The sequence below is a fragment of the Ctenocephalides felis genome, unplaced genomic scaffold (assembly GCF_003426905.1).
Source record: "Ctenocephalides felis isolate EL2017-DRISC unplaced genomic scaffold, ASM342690v1 CF-g0.4_SCAFFOLD_00845, whole genome shotgun sequence".
NCBI lineage: Eukaryota > Metazoa > Arthropoda > Insecta > Siphonaptera > Pulicidae > Ctenocephalides > Ctenocephalides felis.
In genome coordinates this window covers 88894172-88908462 of record NW_020536999.1, presented here as the reverse complement: position 1 = coordinate 88908462, position 14291 = coordinate 88894172, and the positions used below count along the sequence as shown (strand labels likewise).

The window sequence follows — 14291 nt, the reverse complement described above, 5'->3', positions numbered from 1 at the left end:
TTTTATTTTGAAAAAAAGTAGTTAATATTAAAACTAGTGGGGCGCATGGCATTGTGCCTTAAGGCAAATTGCTGGAACTTCCCGTACCAATAATTTTTTTTTTAAAAAAAGATTAACATTTTTGAAAAAAGTTTACTGTGAAAAATTAGATTTTTGAGAAACTATAAATTTTTGACAAAAATGTACGTTTTTTAAAAAAAAAGACTTTTTGAAGAAAAGTGTATTTTGAAATATTTTGGAAATTCTGAACTTTCTTTCAAAGCAATCGTACTGCTTTAACTGCATAGAGACGAAATATCGAAGCGCGAAAGCGACGTGCCGCCGTCTATCAGATAAGCATTGGTACGGAACCCATCGGAATGTAAACAAAATTTATACTTATTGTTAAAATCTCTATAAAATATCTGATAATTTGATGTGCATCTGTCTAATGATCATTTTTGACCGCCAACTGGCATTTGTTTTTACTTTTTTTAGATCTCCGAAACCGCTAGACCTGCCTTCATGAAAATTTGATCAGTTCTTCACCTTGTTAATACGAGTAAAATGTTTTTTGAATTATTGAAATCGGACGCTCCGTTCTCTTAAAAACTGAGTTACCGTTTTTGGCACTTTTTGCCCCATATCTTCGGAACGGCTAGACCTGCCTTCGCCAAAAACTAATCAGCACGTCTCCTTATCAATACGAATAGAATGTTTTTTGAATTATTCAAATCGCTCCATCCGTGTTCCCGAAATCGTCGACGAAAGTTTGTATCCGCACACACGCACACACACATACATCCATTTTTTCTAAAGTATGTCAAAATATTCAGAAACCTCTGAAACGTAAAGATATATAAAAATTTTCATTTTCAATTTTTTTGCGATTACTACAACTTACCCTATGGGAAGTTAAAAATCCGTGGATCGTTTTACAATTTATTTTATAACCACTAAGTAAGTATTCACCAAATGTTTTACATAATAATCAAATTTAAGTTTTACATTTTAATATTTGTATTAAAAACTAAACAACAAATCAAATACTTTGCAAAACTTGTTTGCATATTATTATATTAATCTATAATTTGTTGATATTATGTTATTAAAAATTAATTAACAATCGTTAACAGAATAAACTATAGAATAAATAAACTGGAATATATTTTATTTTATTGTCATATACATAAAATTGTGATTGTCTACATCTAGTTACAAACAAAAATGTAATCTTTTTACTTTTATATTGACTAAATTTAAATTAAAATTTATAATTATAATATTTATATATATATATATATATATATATTTATATATAATTATAAATCAAGTATATATGAATTATTATTATTAATTTATAACAGGATTTATTCATCGACTGATTGTTCATAAGACTTTAAACTAATTGTAATTAGTTTTATACATTAATGTATATCCAATTGGAAGCATGACTAAATATCATATTATTTATAACAATATTGATCTAATATTAAAGATTATTATAATATATTTTTTATTAGGAAGATAGAATATCATAAAAGACAAACATAAGCATTAATCAACAATATCGTTTGGTTTATCATTACAATCTTTGGCACTATAATAATAATATATTTATTATATATATATATATATAAATATATATATATATATATATATATATATATATTTATATATCATTATTATTATTAATTTGTACTAAACTACCTAAATCTAATGTCACAATCGTATTTCATTATTATTGTCATTTAATATTACAGAAGCATTATCATTAGGAAGAAACTTTATGGAATGTAATTTTTCTACATCGTTTATATATAATGTATATTTTTTGTACTAGAAATTATTGAATATTTTGTTTTGTATTAATTGTATATAACATTTTTTAAAAAAGTGCTCTGAAATTTCATAAAATAGTTTGTGCTTATGATTGATATAAAAATTGTAGCTATACTTTTGTAGTTATTTGTTAAATATAACCAGTGGCGTCGGAACCAAATTTTTGATGGGTGGGCTCGTTTTTTTTTTTTTTTTAGATAGGCAGCCAGTGGTCTCGTTTTTTTTTAGAGATATTAGCCTATATAATTTTTTGAAATTGATGGGTGGGCTCAAGCCCACACAGCCCACACGGTTCCGACGCCACTGAATATAACTATTATTATTATTGTGGAAGCATATTTATATTTATAAACTATCTTGAGACTTCTTTTGTGCTGTCGATATAAATTTAACTATAACTTGATTATAATTTGAATTTAAACAACAAGTTATACAATTCTATATAAGTTACTAAAATTATAACTATTTATGATATTTCTTTTTCACAATTGTAAAATTGTATGAGATTACATTTAACCAGCTATAATTTGATTATATTTTAAATTTAAACAATATATATTATATAATTCTATCTAAGTTATTAAATTTTGATCAATTATAACAATTGTAAGTTTTTATGTGATTCTATAAGATTTATCATTGAATCAGATTCAATATTTTATAATTCTAGAAATAATTAACAATTTTACTAAATATAATGTAACAAAAATATTAAAATATTTATCCTTATAGTTCGTTTGAACTATCTTTTCATATAACAGAACACATTTTTAGAAAATATATATTATTTAGTTCTCTTAAACTATTTTGTTTATCCTAATTTAACGAGTTTCTTTTACATGTTCTGAAATAAATTTTTGCAAATATTCAACTATATATAATTATTTATATTAAAAATCTACTTATAAATAATGGAATCATCAAAAGCAGAATGTTTTGTTTAAAATTGTTGTGTTTCGTTACGTAACAGAAAAGTGGCAAAAGTTACTTACAAATAAATTTTAGTTATATCTTTGTCCTCATATATATAGATATATATATATATATATATATATATATATTGTTCTAATTTTCTTGTTCTTAGTTTGTTAAGATGTTATAAAATAAAATTAGCAAATAAAATATTTTTTAAAAATCAACTATAAATAACTCGTTACGTAACAGAAACGTGTCAGAATTTACTTACAGGTAACAGTTTAGTTACATCTTTATATTCTTTATAACAATGCTATTTTGTTCTAATTTAATATTGTTCCTAATCTTAGGATTCTTGTTTCATTTTTGTTACGTAACAGAAATGTGTCAGAATTTGCTTACAGGTAACAGTTTAGTTACATCTTTATATTCTTCATAACAATTCTATTTTGTTCCTAATTTTAGGTTTTTCCGTTTCATTTTTGTTACGTAACAGAAACGTGACAAAAGATACTAACATATAACAATTTAGTAACATCTTTATAATAATTCTATTTTGTCCCAATTTACTTGTTCCTAATTTTAGGTTTCTCGTTTCATTTCTGTGACGTAACAAAAACGTGTCAGAAGACACTCACATATAACGATTTAGTAACATCTTTACCTTCTTTATAACATTTCTATTACAGATAAAAATATAGTAACATCTTTATATTCTTTATTAACAATTCTATTTAGACTTAATTTACTTGTTTCTGATTTTATGTTTCTCTTTCAAGTTTTATAAATCTGTTTCTATTCTTGTTTGGTTCCTAATTTTAGGTTTCTTGTTTCATTTTTGTTACGTAACAGAAACGTGTCAAAAGTTACTTACAGATATCAATTTTGTAACATTTTTATCATCATTACAACAATTCTGTTCTAACGTCTGTCCTAATTTACTTGTTTCTAATTTTATGTTTCTTGTAAAAGTTTTATAAATCTTTTTCTTTTCTTGTTTGATGGTTATTCGGGTATATCACAAGCAAAGGTATTTGTAGTAGACAGATCACAAAACCAGCTGTGTTTTGTGCCTAAAAAGTAAAAATGATAATTAATAACAATATATGTTACCTTTGCCTAAAAAGTAAAGTAATAATATAAATATAGGAACTAATAATAAAATATTGTGCACAAATATAGCTAAAACATGTAAATTTTGTATTGTTTCATTATCAGTTTTAGAATATGTTTTTTAATTATAATTGTTAATAATAATAATACCCACACTCCCACAAAATGCCTTTGAATCATAATAGTAATAATTATTTTTTTACTAATAACTAAGTTTTACTAATAATAATTTTACTAGTGAAATACAAATCACTAACTCCATTTTACTATTTTTTTTAATTACTACAACTTTTCCATTTTTACAACTTTTACATTTTTTTTAATTACTTCTTGATTCTTGAATAACATTTCTTGATTAAAAACAGTCTTGATTGCACAATCTTGATAAAAGTAAAAAAAAATTATGTGTTTCAAAAAAGTGAAGTCATGAGTAAAATTCTTGTTCAGCCTTTTCACTTTTTGGATAAATAACAATCAACATCAGTTGTAAAACTTGAATTAACAAGCCTAAACAGCTTTGGACCTGCTGGAAATAAAAATATTGAACCAAATCTTGTCCAAACATAACTTTGACAAGATAAAAGATAATTAATTTATCCTGATATGTATCTGGCTCTTCTTACTTACTGAAACACCATTAAATAATTCAATACAAATAAAAATTTATTCCATATCGTACATGCTTCATCAATCATTCAGTATTTAAAATAAACAAATCTTCATTTAATACGAGACTAGAGGATTGCAGAGCCAGTACACCAGCACAGTACTCACAATCAGAAAATGGTTTCGAGCTGCCAAACCGTAGACGAGCCACAGGAATGAGACTATTGTGCCCATGGCGATCAGGGGGAGAGGTAGTGCTGAGGAGTCTTTCTTTCTAATGATTTCACCCTGGAAAAAAGATTTATATAAATAATATATTTTTATAAATCTTATATATAAAATTTTTCTGTAATTGTGTATGAAAGAATAATCCTCTGAAACGAGTATTCGGATTTTGTTAAATCTTTCTGAAGTTTGTTAAGAGAATTTTTTAAGATTATTTGATTTATAGAAATATAGTTAGATTGTAGCAGTAAATGGAAAAAATTACAAAAAACCGCTTATCTTTGTTTGACATTGAAAATTTTTGAGGCGTTTGACATTAAGGGGGTCTTCCTATGTGATGGGTTGAAAAAATCGTTTTTTTAACTTCCCGTAGGGTAAGTTATTGTAATGGGCCGAAAATCGGAATTGAACATTTTTACATTTATCGACGTTTTGAAGGTTTCTGAACATTTTGGCATACTTCAGAAAAAATGGATGTGTGTGTGTATGTATGTATGGATACAAATTTTCGCCCACATTTTCGGGCGTACGGATCAACCGATTTGAATGGTTTAAAAAACATTCGATTTATATTGATAAGAAGATGTGCTGATTAGTTTTTGGCAAAGGCAGGTCCAGCAGTTACGGAGATAAGGAGCAAAGAGTGCAGAAAATAGAAATCGAGTTTTTGAGAGAACGGAGCATCCGATTTGAATGATCTAAAAATCATTCAATTAGTAATAATTGCGAGAAGGGGTTATTAGTTTTTCGCAAAGGCAGACCCAGCCATTACGGAGATACAGAGCTAAATGTACAAAAAATGGCAGTTTTTGAGAGAACGAAGCGTCCGATTCAATTGATTCAAAGAACTTTCTGCTTGTCTTAACAAAATAATTGATTTTGGAAAAAAAAATTATGTTCCATTTTTTTTTTTAGTTTTGTGGATATCGAAAATATTTCAGATTTTATTTTTAATTCTGACTAAAGTTCTAATATACTTTAAACAAGTGATTTTAACTTTTCAATTCAGTTTATATAATTCTTATAAATATTAGACAATGTTACAATATTTATAATAATCTATTTTAAAACGTTTAATATTCCTCGATCATCTCGTTACGGTACGGGAAGTTCCAGCAATTTGCCTCAAGGCACGATGCCGTAATTGCCTAAAGACAGAATTCCACTTACAGCTAGTTTTTTTTCATAAATTGCTCCCTTAACATGTCTAGAATACGGTAGTAAAGCGATTTTAAAAAATTCGAAGTCGTTTTAAAGATACAGCAGGTAAAAGAAAGAGCGGTTCGGAGCGCTGAGTTGGCAGTTAGAAACATTAAATGCGTTTTTCTCAAAACTGTGTTTTTCAAACTCTCCTCCATTGTATCTCAGGCCGGACCGAATTACTTGAAATTTACAGGGCACACTCAATATATTTAAACGCATGGAATGAACTATTATCAATCGAAACTTTGATTTTTTTATAGCAAAAAACAAAAAAAAACGCCTAATTTGCAACTTTTATTATATTTCAAATGTCTATCAAAAATCCAATTTTTTTATATAATCATTTGATTATAGGTCATTCCGTGCTTTTAAGCCTACAAATTAAAACGCCGTTTATTTTTTTTTTCAGATAAGCCGATCAGCCGGAATCGTGGAGAAAGTGGGAGCTCTTCTTTTCGAGGCGGGGGTGTTCAGAGCGCTGTAACTCTAGTTTGACTGAATATTTTTAGCTGAAATTTTATATTTATACTGTCCAAATATGTGTTAATGAATGATAAAAAACTTGAAGCTCTAAATATTTACTGGTCGTAGAAAAAAAATCCTAAAGTATCCGTAAAAAACAGGCCGTCACATAGGAAGACCCCCTTAACATTAAAAACAAATAAAGACTGTAATCTACCAAACATTTCAATTCACTTATAGGCTAAGACAATATTAAAATATAATATATTTATGATTATGAATAATAAAAATATAATGTCTACATTATTATTGCCAAAAAGCAGCTGAGATGTGGCAAAAATTAAAATAATATAAGATACAGTCAAGGTGCGTCTGACGCTTGTGGAATGTCAGTGAATATACCCTATATAATTCTATTTGACAGATATATATATATATATATATATATATATATACGTATATATACAAATACATATATACAAATGTATAAAAGTCATCTTCTTACCAAACGGAAGAGTGGAGAAGCCATTAAAATCAAACTAAGACATGTGATGATCATTCCATATCTACAAAAATACACAATAATCAATATAATAATTATTTCCAATTACTAATTTAATTATTTATTTATCTAATTATTATCAAGTGGCTTTTACATCTTTACCTGAACTCGACTAAAGCAGGGTCTTCAAACCAAGCATATCCAATACAGGTGGCTGTAATGGCAACAGCATAGTTGACATTCTTGGTCACGTCTCTTGTCTGGTGTTCGGAGTCCAAAAAACTGGCGTAAATCATCAGGTAAAACAGATTGAAGAGCATTCCTACTAAACTTATGTACACTGTTGTTGTGTCTCGGAGTATCCAGCCGTAATGGAAACTTAGGATGCTCCTGGTGATAAAAAATAGAGAAATAAATATTTTGTATACTTCCCTAAGGAATATCAAAATATTATTTATTACTGTTTCTATTTATCTTATTCTAAACATACACAACCAATCCACCGATGAATGGCACAGCTGAAATATTCTCGGTGCTCCTTTTTTTAATGATTTCACAGCAAACTAACGAACCAGACATGTATTGTAGGACTGTCATGAAACCTGCCACCATCCCGAGGAAATCTTTGTGTGGTGATAGAGTGTTTGCGATTGTGTCCAAAGTTTTAAGCTAAAATATATAAAAGATATTTTGTTAATACTTATTATTTATATCTTTTAGTTACTATATAAATTTCATGCAATGATTGTACATAATATAAAGATGAAAAATCTATTGTTAATACTTATTATTTATATTATGTGGTTGCTTTATAAATTGTAGGCAATAATTGTACATAATGCTGTCATTCGATTTTTCATAATCCAACTACTTACTTCCCAGTAAGCACGTGATGTTGCAGCAATATTCTATATAAATCCCTGCCAACATCCCCGATGTGACAACAAACCAATGTGGTGTAGATGTTCGTTTAAAATTGCAATTGTGACATACCGATCGGTCGTTTTTTATGAAGGCTATCAAAAGCTATATTTATATTGAGAGAGAACCGTTACATCAAATTATTTTATGTTTTAGAAATTTTAATAATAATTATACATTTTGTTAACATTTTTAAAGTTTATCCGTTATACTGCGGCGCGGCGCTTACGCGCTTCGGTATTTTTTCTCTGAAATAGCCGCGTAGCATTATTGCTTTGAAAATAATTCAAAATTTTCAAAAAAATTTCGAGACAAAAAAATTCAAATTTTTCAAAAAAGTCATATTTTTTTAAAAAATCTCAAGTCTTATTTTTTCAAAATTTTTATCTAAAAATAAAATCAAATAAAAATTGAAATTACGTACTAATTATTTATAATTATAATTATAATTATGTCTCTTTTTAAATCTACAAACTTCCCATAATAACATTTATTGACCTTTTACAACATTATCAGAAGCTTTATATCTTTCTCAATTAATCTGCATCATTTTCAGGCAACTTATATAATTTTCAGACAAATTACATAATTTTCAGACAACTTATAACATTCTTAGACATCATACATTATCAGAAAGCTTACATTTCTAAAACATTTTCAAACAATCTACAATATTCTCAGATAATCTACAACATTTTCAGATAATCTACAAAATCTTCAGACAATCTACAAAATCTTTAGACAATCTACAACATTTCTAGACAACTTACAACATTTTCAAATAACTTAAAAACATTTTAAGATGACTTACAACATTCTTAGAAAACTTACAACATTTTAAGACAACTGACAATATTTTCAAGTAACTTAAAACATTTTCCAACACATTTCCAATATTTTAAAACCATTTGCTTTTTACTTAGACCAATTACAACATTCTTAGACAACTTGCAACATCCTTAGACAACTTACAACATTTTTAGACGACTTACAACATGTTAAAACAAGTCATAACATTTCCAGGCAAATTATATTTATTTAATTATTTAAAGACAACTGACAACATTCCTAGGCAACTTTTTGAATTTTTAGACAACCTACAACATTCTCAGACAATTAACAAAATTTTCAGATAATTTACAATATTTTCAGACATTTTGCAACATTCTCAAACATTTAACAACGTTCTCAGACAATTTGCAACATTCTCATGCATTTAACAACGTTCTCAGACAATTTGCAACATTCTCATGCATTTTACAAGATTATCAGACAGTTGCTACATTTTTATATAACGTACAACATTCTTAGACAACTTACAACATCCTCTGACAACTTACAACATCCTTAGACAACTTACAACATCTTTAGACGACTTACAACATTTTAAAACAAGTCATAACATCTCCAGGTAAATGATATTTATTTATTTATTTATTTAAAGACAACTTACAACATTCCTAGGCAACTTATTGAATTTTTACCCAACCTACAACATTCTCAGACAATTAACAAAATTTTCAGATAATTTACAATATTTTCAGACATTTTGCAACATTCTCAAACATTTAACAACATTTTCAGGCAACTGGCAACATTCATGCATTTTAAAACATTATCAGACAGTTTGCAACATTCTCATGTAACTCACAACCTTTTAGGACAACTTACAATATTTTTAGAAAATTTATAACTTTACATTTCAGATAACTTACAATCTTATCAGACAACTTAGAATAATTTCAGATTATTTATAACATTTTTAAACTAACTTACAACATTTTTAAACAACTTGCAACATTTCAATATAACTTACAACATTTTAATATAATTTACAACATTCTTAGACAACTTACAATACTCTCAAGTAACTCGCAACAACATTTTTCCCCTTAAACTTAAGAGTTTCAGACAACTTATAACATTTTCAAACAATTTTAGCATTTTCAGACAACTTACAACAATTTTAAATAATTTACAACATATATATATATATATATATATATATATATATCAGGCATCTAACAACACTTTATTATAATTTCCAACATTCTTAGACAACTTACAATATTCTCAAGTAACTCGCAACAACATTTTTCCCCTAATTACAACATTTTAAGAAACCTTGCAACATTCTTAAACAACTTATAACATCTATAAACCACTTACAACATTTTCAAGCAATTTCCTACATTTTAAGACAACTACAACATATTCAGACAATCCAAGTACAACATTTTCAAACAACTCACAACAATTTCTGACAATATACAACATAATTTACATCGACAATTTTATACATTTTTAATAGCTAATTAACTTTTCTAATCATGTAATTGATTTATATTTTTTTTATTGCGTATAAATTATTCATCATGTATACATAAGTCTTTTTTACCAAATTTATAAAAGTAAAAGCAATATATTTATAAAATCAAGAGTATCGATATATCAATGCCAAAACTTTTACCACTTCAACTAAAGTGAATGTTTTATTCATTCTGCAATATAAACCTAATGATTAATAATTTATTAAATGAATTAAAAATATCTATAGATTATAATAGATTTTCTTGAATAGAAATGAGTAGATAATTATATTAGTTAAGTAAGAGTAGTAGATCTGATATCGTAAACTTGTGATACATACCTGTGATACATTCAATTGTATTTGTAACAAGGTTTTTTATGTACTACAATATAGTAGAAACAAAAATATCTATTTTTTACAATTGATTTTCTTAAATAGAAATGAGTAGATAATCATATTAGAAAAGTAAGAGTAGTAGATCTGATATTGTAAACTTGTGATACATACCTGTGATACATTCAATTGTATTTGTGACAAGGTTTCTTATGTACTACAATATAGTAGAAATAAAAATATCTATTTTTTACATTTGATTTTCTTGAATAGAAATGAGTAGATAATTTTATTAGAAAAGTAAGAGTAGTAGATCTGATATCTTATACTTGTGATACATTCAATTGTATTTGTGAAAAGGTTTCTTATGCGTAATTATTGCATTTTACATATAATTTCCATTAGTCGAATCATTGTAAGAATAACAATGTAAGAATGTAATTCCTCAATAATTTATAGTACAAAATAATGATAACAAATCTTATTGATTATTAAATAAGACATTTGTATTGACAAATAGATTCAGGAATTTCTTTTTATACGAAAAAGTATACTATTAATTTTAAGCAAAAAGTACTCAATACTCAAAGTAAAATGAATAAAACATGAATTTATACTAAATATTTTTCTATTTAATTTTCTTTACCATTTTGTTCCTCTTTTTCTCTCCTCTAACCCTGAAGTTCAGCTGTGAATTTAGACTTGAATTTTGTTGCTAATTTTATAAATTTACATTATCTGAAGCATTTTCCGAATTTTGTGGATGTTTTTAGCATTTTAATTCTAATTAATTCTACATAATATCAAATAAAATCGAATAAACAAAAATTACACAACTGGCTCCTCCGACCCATCACGACTGTCACCTGTCAACTGTCAGATTGACGCACGTGGAGATTTTGACATTGAAAAGTAATTGTAAGGGTGCCTCCACACAAAGGTAAATCATAAGGGTTGTTGCAGACATTAATGCATTTTATTATAAATGTATGTTTTACATTATTTAAAATTATTCTTATTTTTATATTTTATTTTGTGCACAAAAAAGTAAATATAAATGTACAAGTTTTGTGTCTTGTTAAAGTATATTGTTATTTTACTTGTTTCTATAGTTAATGTAGTTAGTTAGTTAACATCTAATATAAAGGATGATTAGTTCCTACTACAATACTACAAACTAGCTGTAAGTGGAATTTTGTCTTAAGGCAATTAAAGCATCGTGCCTCAAGGCAAATTGCTGGAACTTCCCGTACCAAAAATTATTATTTTTTTAAAAACGATTAACATTTTTGAAAAAAATTTACTTCGAAAAAATAAGATTTTTGAGAAACTATAAATTGGACAAAAAATCACTTTTTTTTTTACTTTGACATATTTTGGAAAACCTGAACTTTTTTTCAAAGCAATCGTACTGCTTTAACTGCATAGAGACGAAATCTCAAAGCGCGTAAGCGCCGCGTCGCCGTCTAACGGATAAACATTGGTACGGAACCCATAGGAATGTAAACAAAATTTATATTTATTGTTAAAATCTCTATAAAATATCTGATAATTTGATGTGCATATGTCTAATGATCATTTTTGACCGCCAAATGGTTTTTTTTTTTACTTTCTCCATTAGATCTCAGAAACCGCTAGACCTGCCTTCATGAAAATTTGATCAATTCTTCATCTTGTCAATACAAGTAAAATGTTTTTTGAATTATTAAAATCGGACGCTCCGTTCTCTTAAAAACTGAGTTACCGTTTTCGGCACCTTTTTCCTCTTATCTTCGGAACGGCTACACCTGCCTTTGCCAAGAGCTAATTAGCACATCTCCTTATCAATACAGATCGAATGTTTTTTGAATTATTCAAATCGGTTGATCCGTGTTCCCGAAATCGTCGACGAAAATTTGTATCCAAACACACATACATACAGGCACATACACACACATACATCCATTTTTTCTAAAGTATGCCAAAATATTCAGAAACCTTTGAAACGTCGAGAAATGCAAAATTTTCATTTTCGATTTTTTTGCGATTACTATAACTTGCCCTACGGGAAGTTAATAATTATTTAACATCTTCTAAAAATGATTAATGACTCAACGAATTAAGCTAATTAAATTACTAATGTCAACTTCATTTTTAATAAAAAATATATATACCATAAATAATTTTAACTCAATAATAATGACAAAAAGCGTAATTATACATATTTTGTGCCTTAATAAATATTTATTTCACTTGCTTCTATAGTTTATGTAATTAGTTATTTAACATTTAATAAAAATTATTATTAATTTATAAATTCAGCTAATTAATTTCTTAATAACACTCGTTAATGTAATTGATTATTTAACATCTAATAAAAATAATTAATGATTTAACAAATTAAACTAATTAAATTATTAATTGGCAACTTTATTTTTATTAAAAAATAATTTCAGTCTTATACAATCATATATATAAGAGATTACAAATATATTTTTATCATTATTTTAAATTAGTATTTTTAGCCAGATATGTCAAAACATATATTTAATAAAAAAAATAATATTAAATTACGTAATATTTTTTTAAATAATAATTTTAGATTTTTTAATCAGTTCAATTTTAATACAAATAAGTAAACATTTATTTTTAATTAATTCTAATCAATAGCTTTCTGTTTATAGTAGTTTTTCTAACTTTGTATTTTAAATTTACTTATACCCAGATTTTTTACAAAAGAAAAATATTTGATAATATAATACATTCATAATGTATAATGTTATATTATATCATTAATTTTTAAGTTTTACTTGCTTTTCTTTACGGATAGTTATATGTAAAAATACTAATTTATAAAATAATATATATATATATATATATATATATATATTTTATGATAATATAAAAAATAATATATTTTTATGATAACCGTATAAAATTATTAAATTATTAAATAATCTTTTGTGTAAAATGCACCGATTAAGTGCATCAATTAAAGTTCACAGAAAATGTTAATGTATATGCAACTAAGTAAATATTTATTTCAGTTTTTTTTTTAAAAAGAAATGTATTTATTGATTTAAAATATAATAAAAATTTAATGCATCCAGAAACCTACGTTAATATTGGGAGCTTTATTCTTATAAAAAAAATTGTACACTTAATTATATTTTTTTTTTGAAAATTGAAGCATAAATTGTATTTTGAAAAATTAATGTTTAATTCATATATAAATGTTTAAAACAGATATATAATTATAAACTACATAAAATTATGTGATTGTTGCAAAGAATATTAATTACTAATGAAAATATAATGTTGATAAATATTTAAAAATAATAAAATAAATTATAAAAAAAATAAAATATATTAGATCATAGATAAAAGAAGAGTATATGTATTATTTATTAGATATTTGGAAAATTTTTCATTTTTTGAAATTGAAACATAAATTTCCCATGTTAGATTTTATTGAATTTTTTTAAAATTATATTATAATAAATTTTGAAAATTGAAACATAAATTGTATTTTGAATAATTAATGCTTAATATATATAAATGATTAAAATTAATATATAATAATTATAAACTAAATAAAATTATGCCTATAATAATTGCCAAAAATATGAATCACTAATAAAAATATAATGTAATATCTATAAATATTTCATAAAAATAAAATCTGTGGATAGATACCTTTGAATATTTCATAAAAATAAAACTGCAAAATATTTGTTTAAAAAAAAAAACATGGATTTGATATCATTTTCAAGTTGAGTAAAAAGAAAATTTGTGTAAATATATAATTCAAAATGAATCCTGTAAACTAAATACATATAATACTGTTTAATATAAAATATTTACTCTATTTATTATTTGCTTCTCTATATAGTACAAAAT

General features: G+C 25.6%; 1 protein-coding gene across 1 annotated transcript; it reads right to left on the bottom strand.

Annotated features, from left to right (window-relative positions):
- Positions 1 to 3534: 3534 nt before the first annotated feature.
- Positions 3535 to 11270, bottom strand: LOC113363679 (sugar transporter SWEET1-like). Its single transcript, XM_026606155.1, has 6 exons — positions 11059 to 11270; positions 7338 to 7516; positions 7010 to 7237; positions 6851 to 6911; positions 4624 to 4743; positions 3535 to 3809 (listed from the first exon to the last, which is right to left on the bottom strand). Exons 1-6 carry the CDS (start codon positions 11059 to 11061, stop codon positions 3711 to 3713), a joined length of 690 nt encoding a protein of 229 aa, XP_026461940.1. The 5' UTR covers positions 11062 to 11270; the 3' UTR covers positions 3535 to 3710.
- Positions 11271 to 14291: the final 3021 nt, after the last annotated feature.

Bases quoted from the DNA above. Each gene is read 5' to 3' on its own strand.
- LOC113363679 (XM_026606155.1), bottom strand. The intron at 6,912-7,009 runs GTAAAGATGTAA...GTATTTTTGTAG, and splicing joins CCTGCTTTAGTCGAGTTCAG to ATATGGAATGATCATCACAT. The intron at 3,810-4,623 runs GTGAGTACTGTG...TTTACTTTTTAG, and splicing joins CTCGAAACCATTTTCTGATT to GCACAAAACACAGCTGGTTT.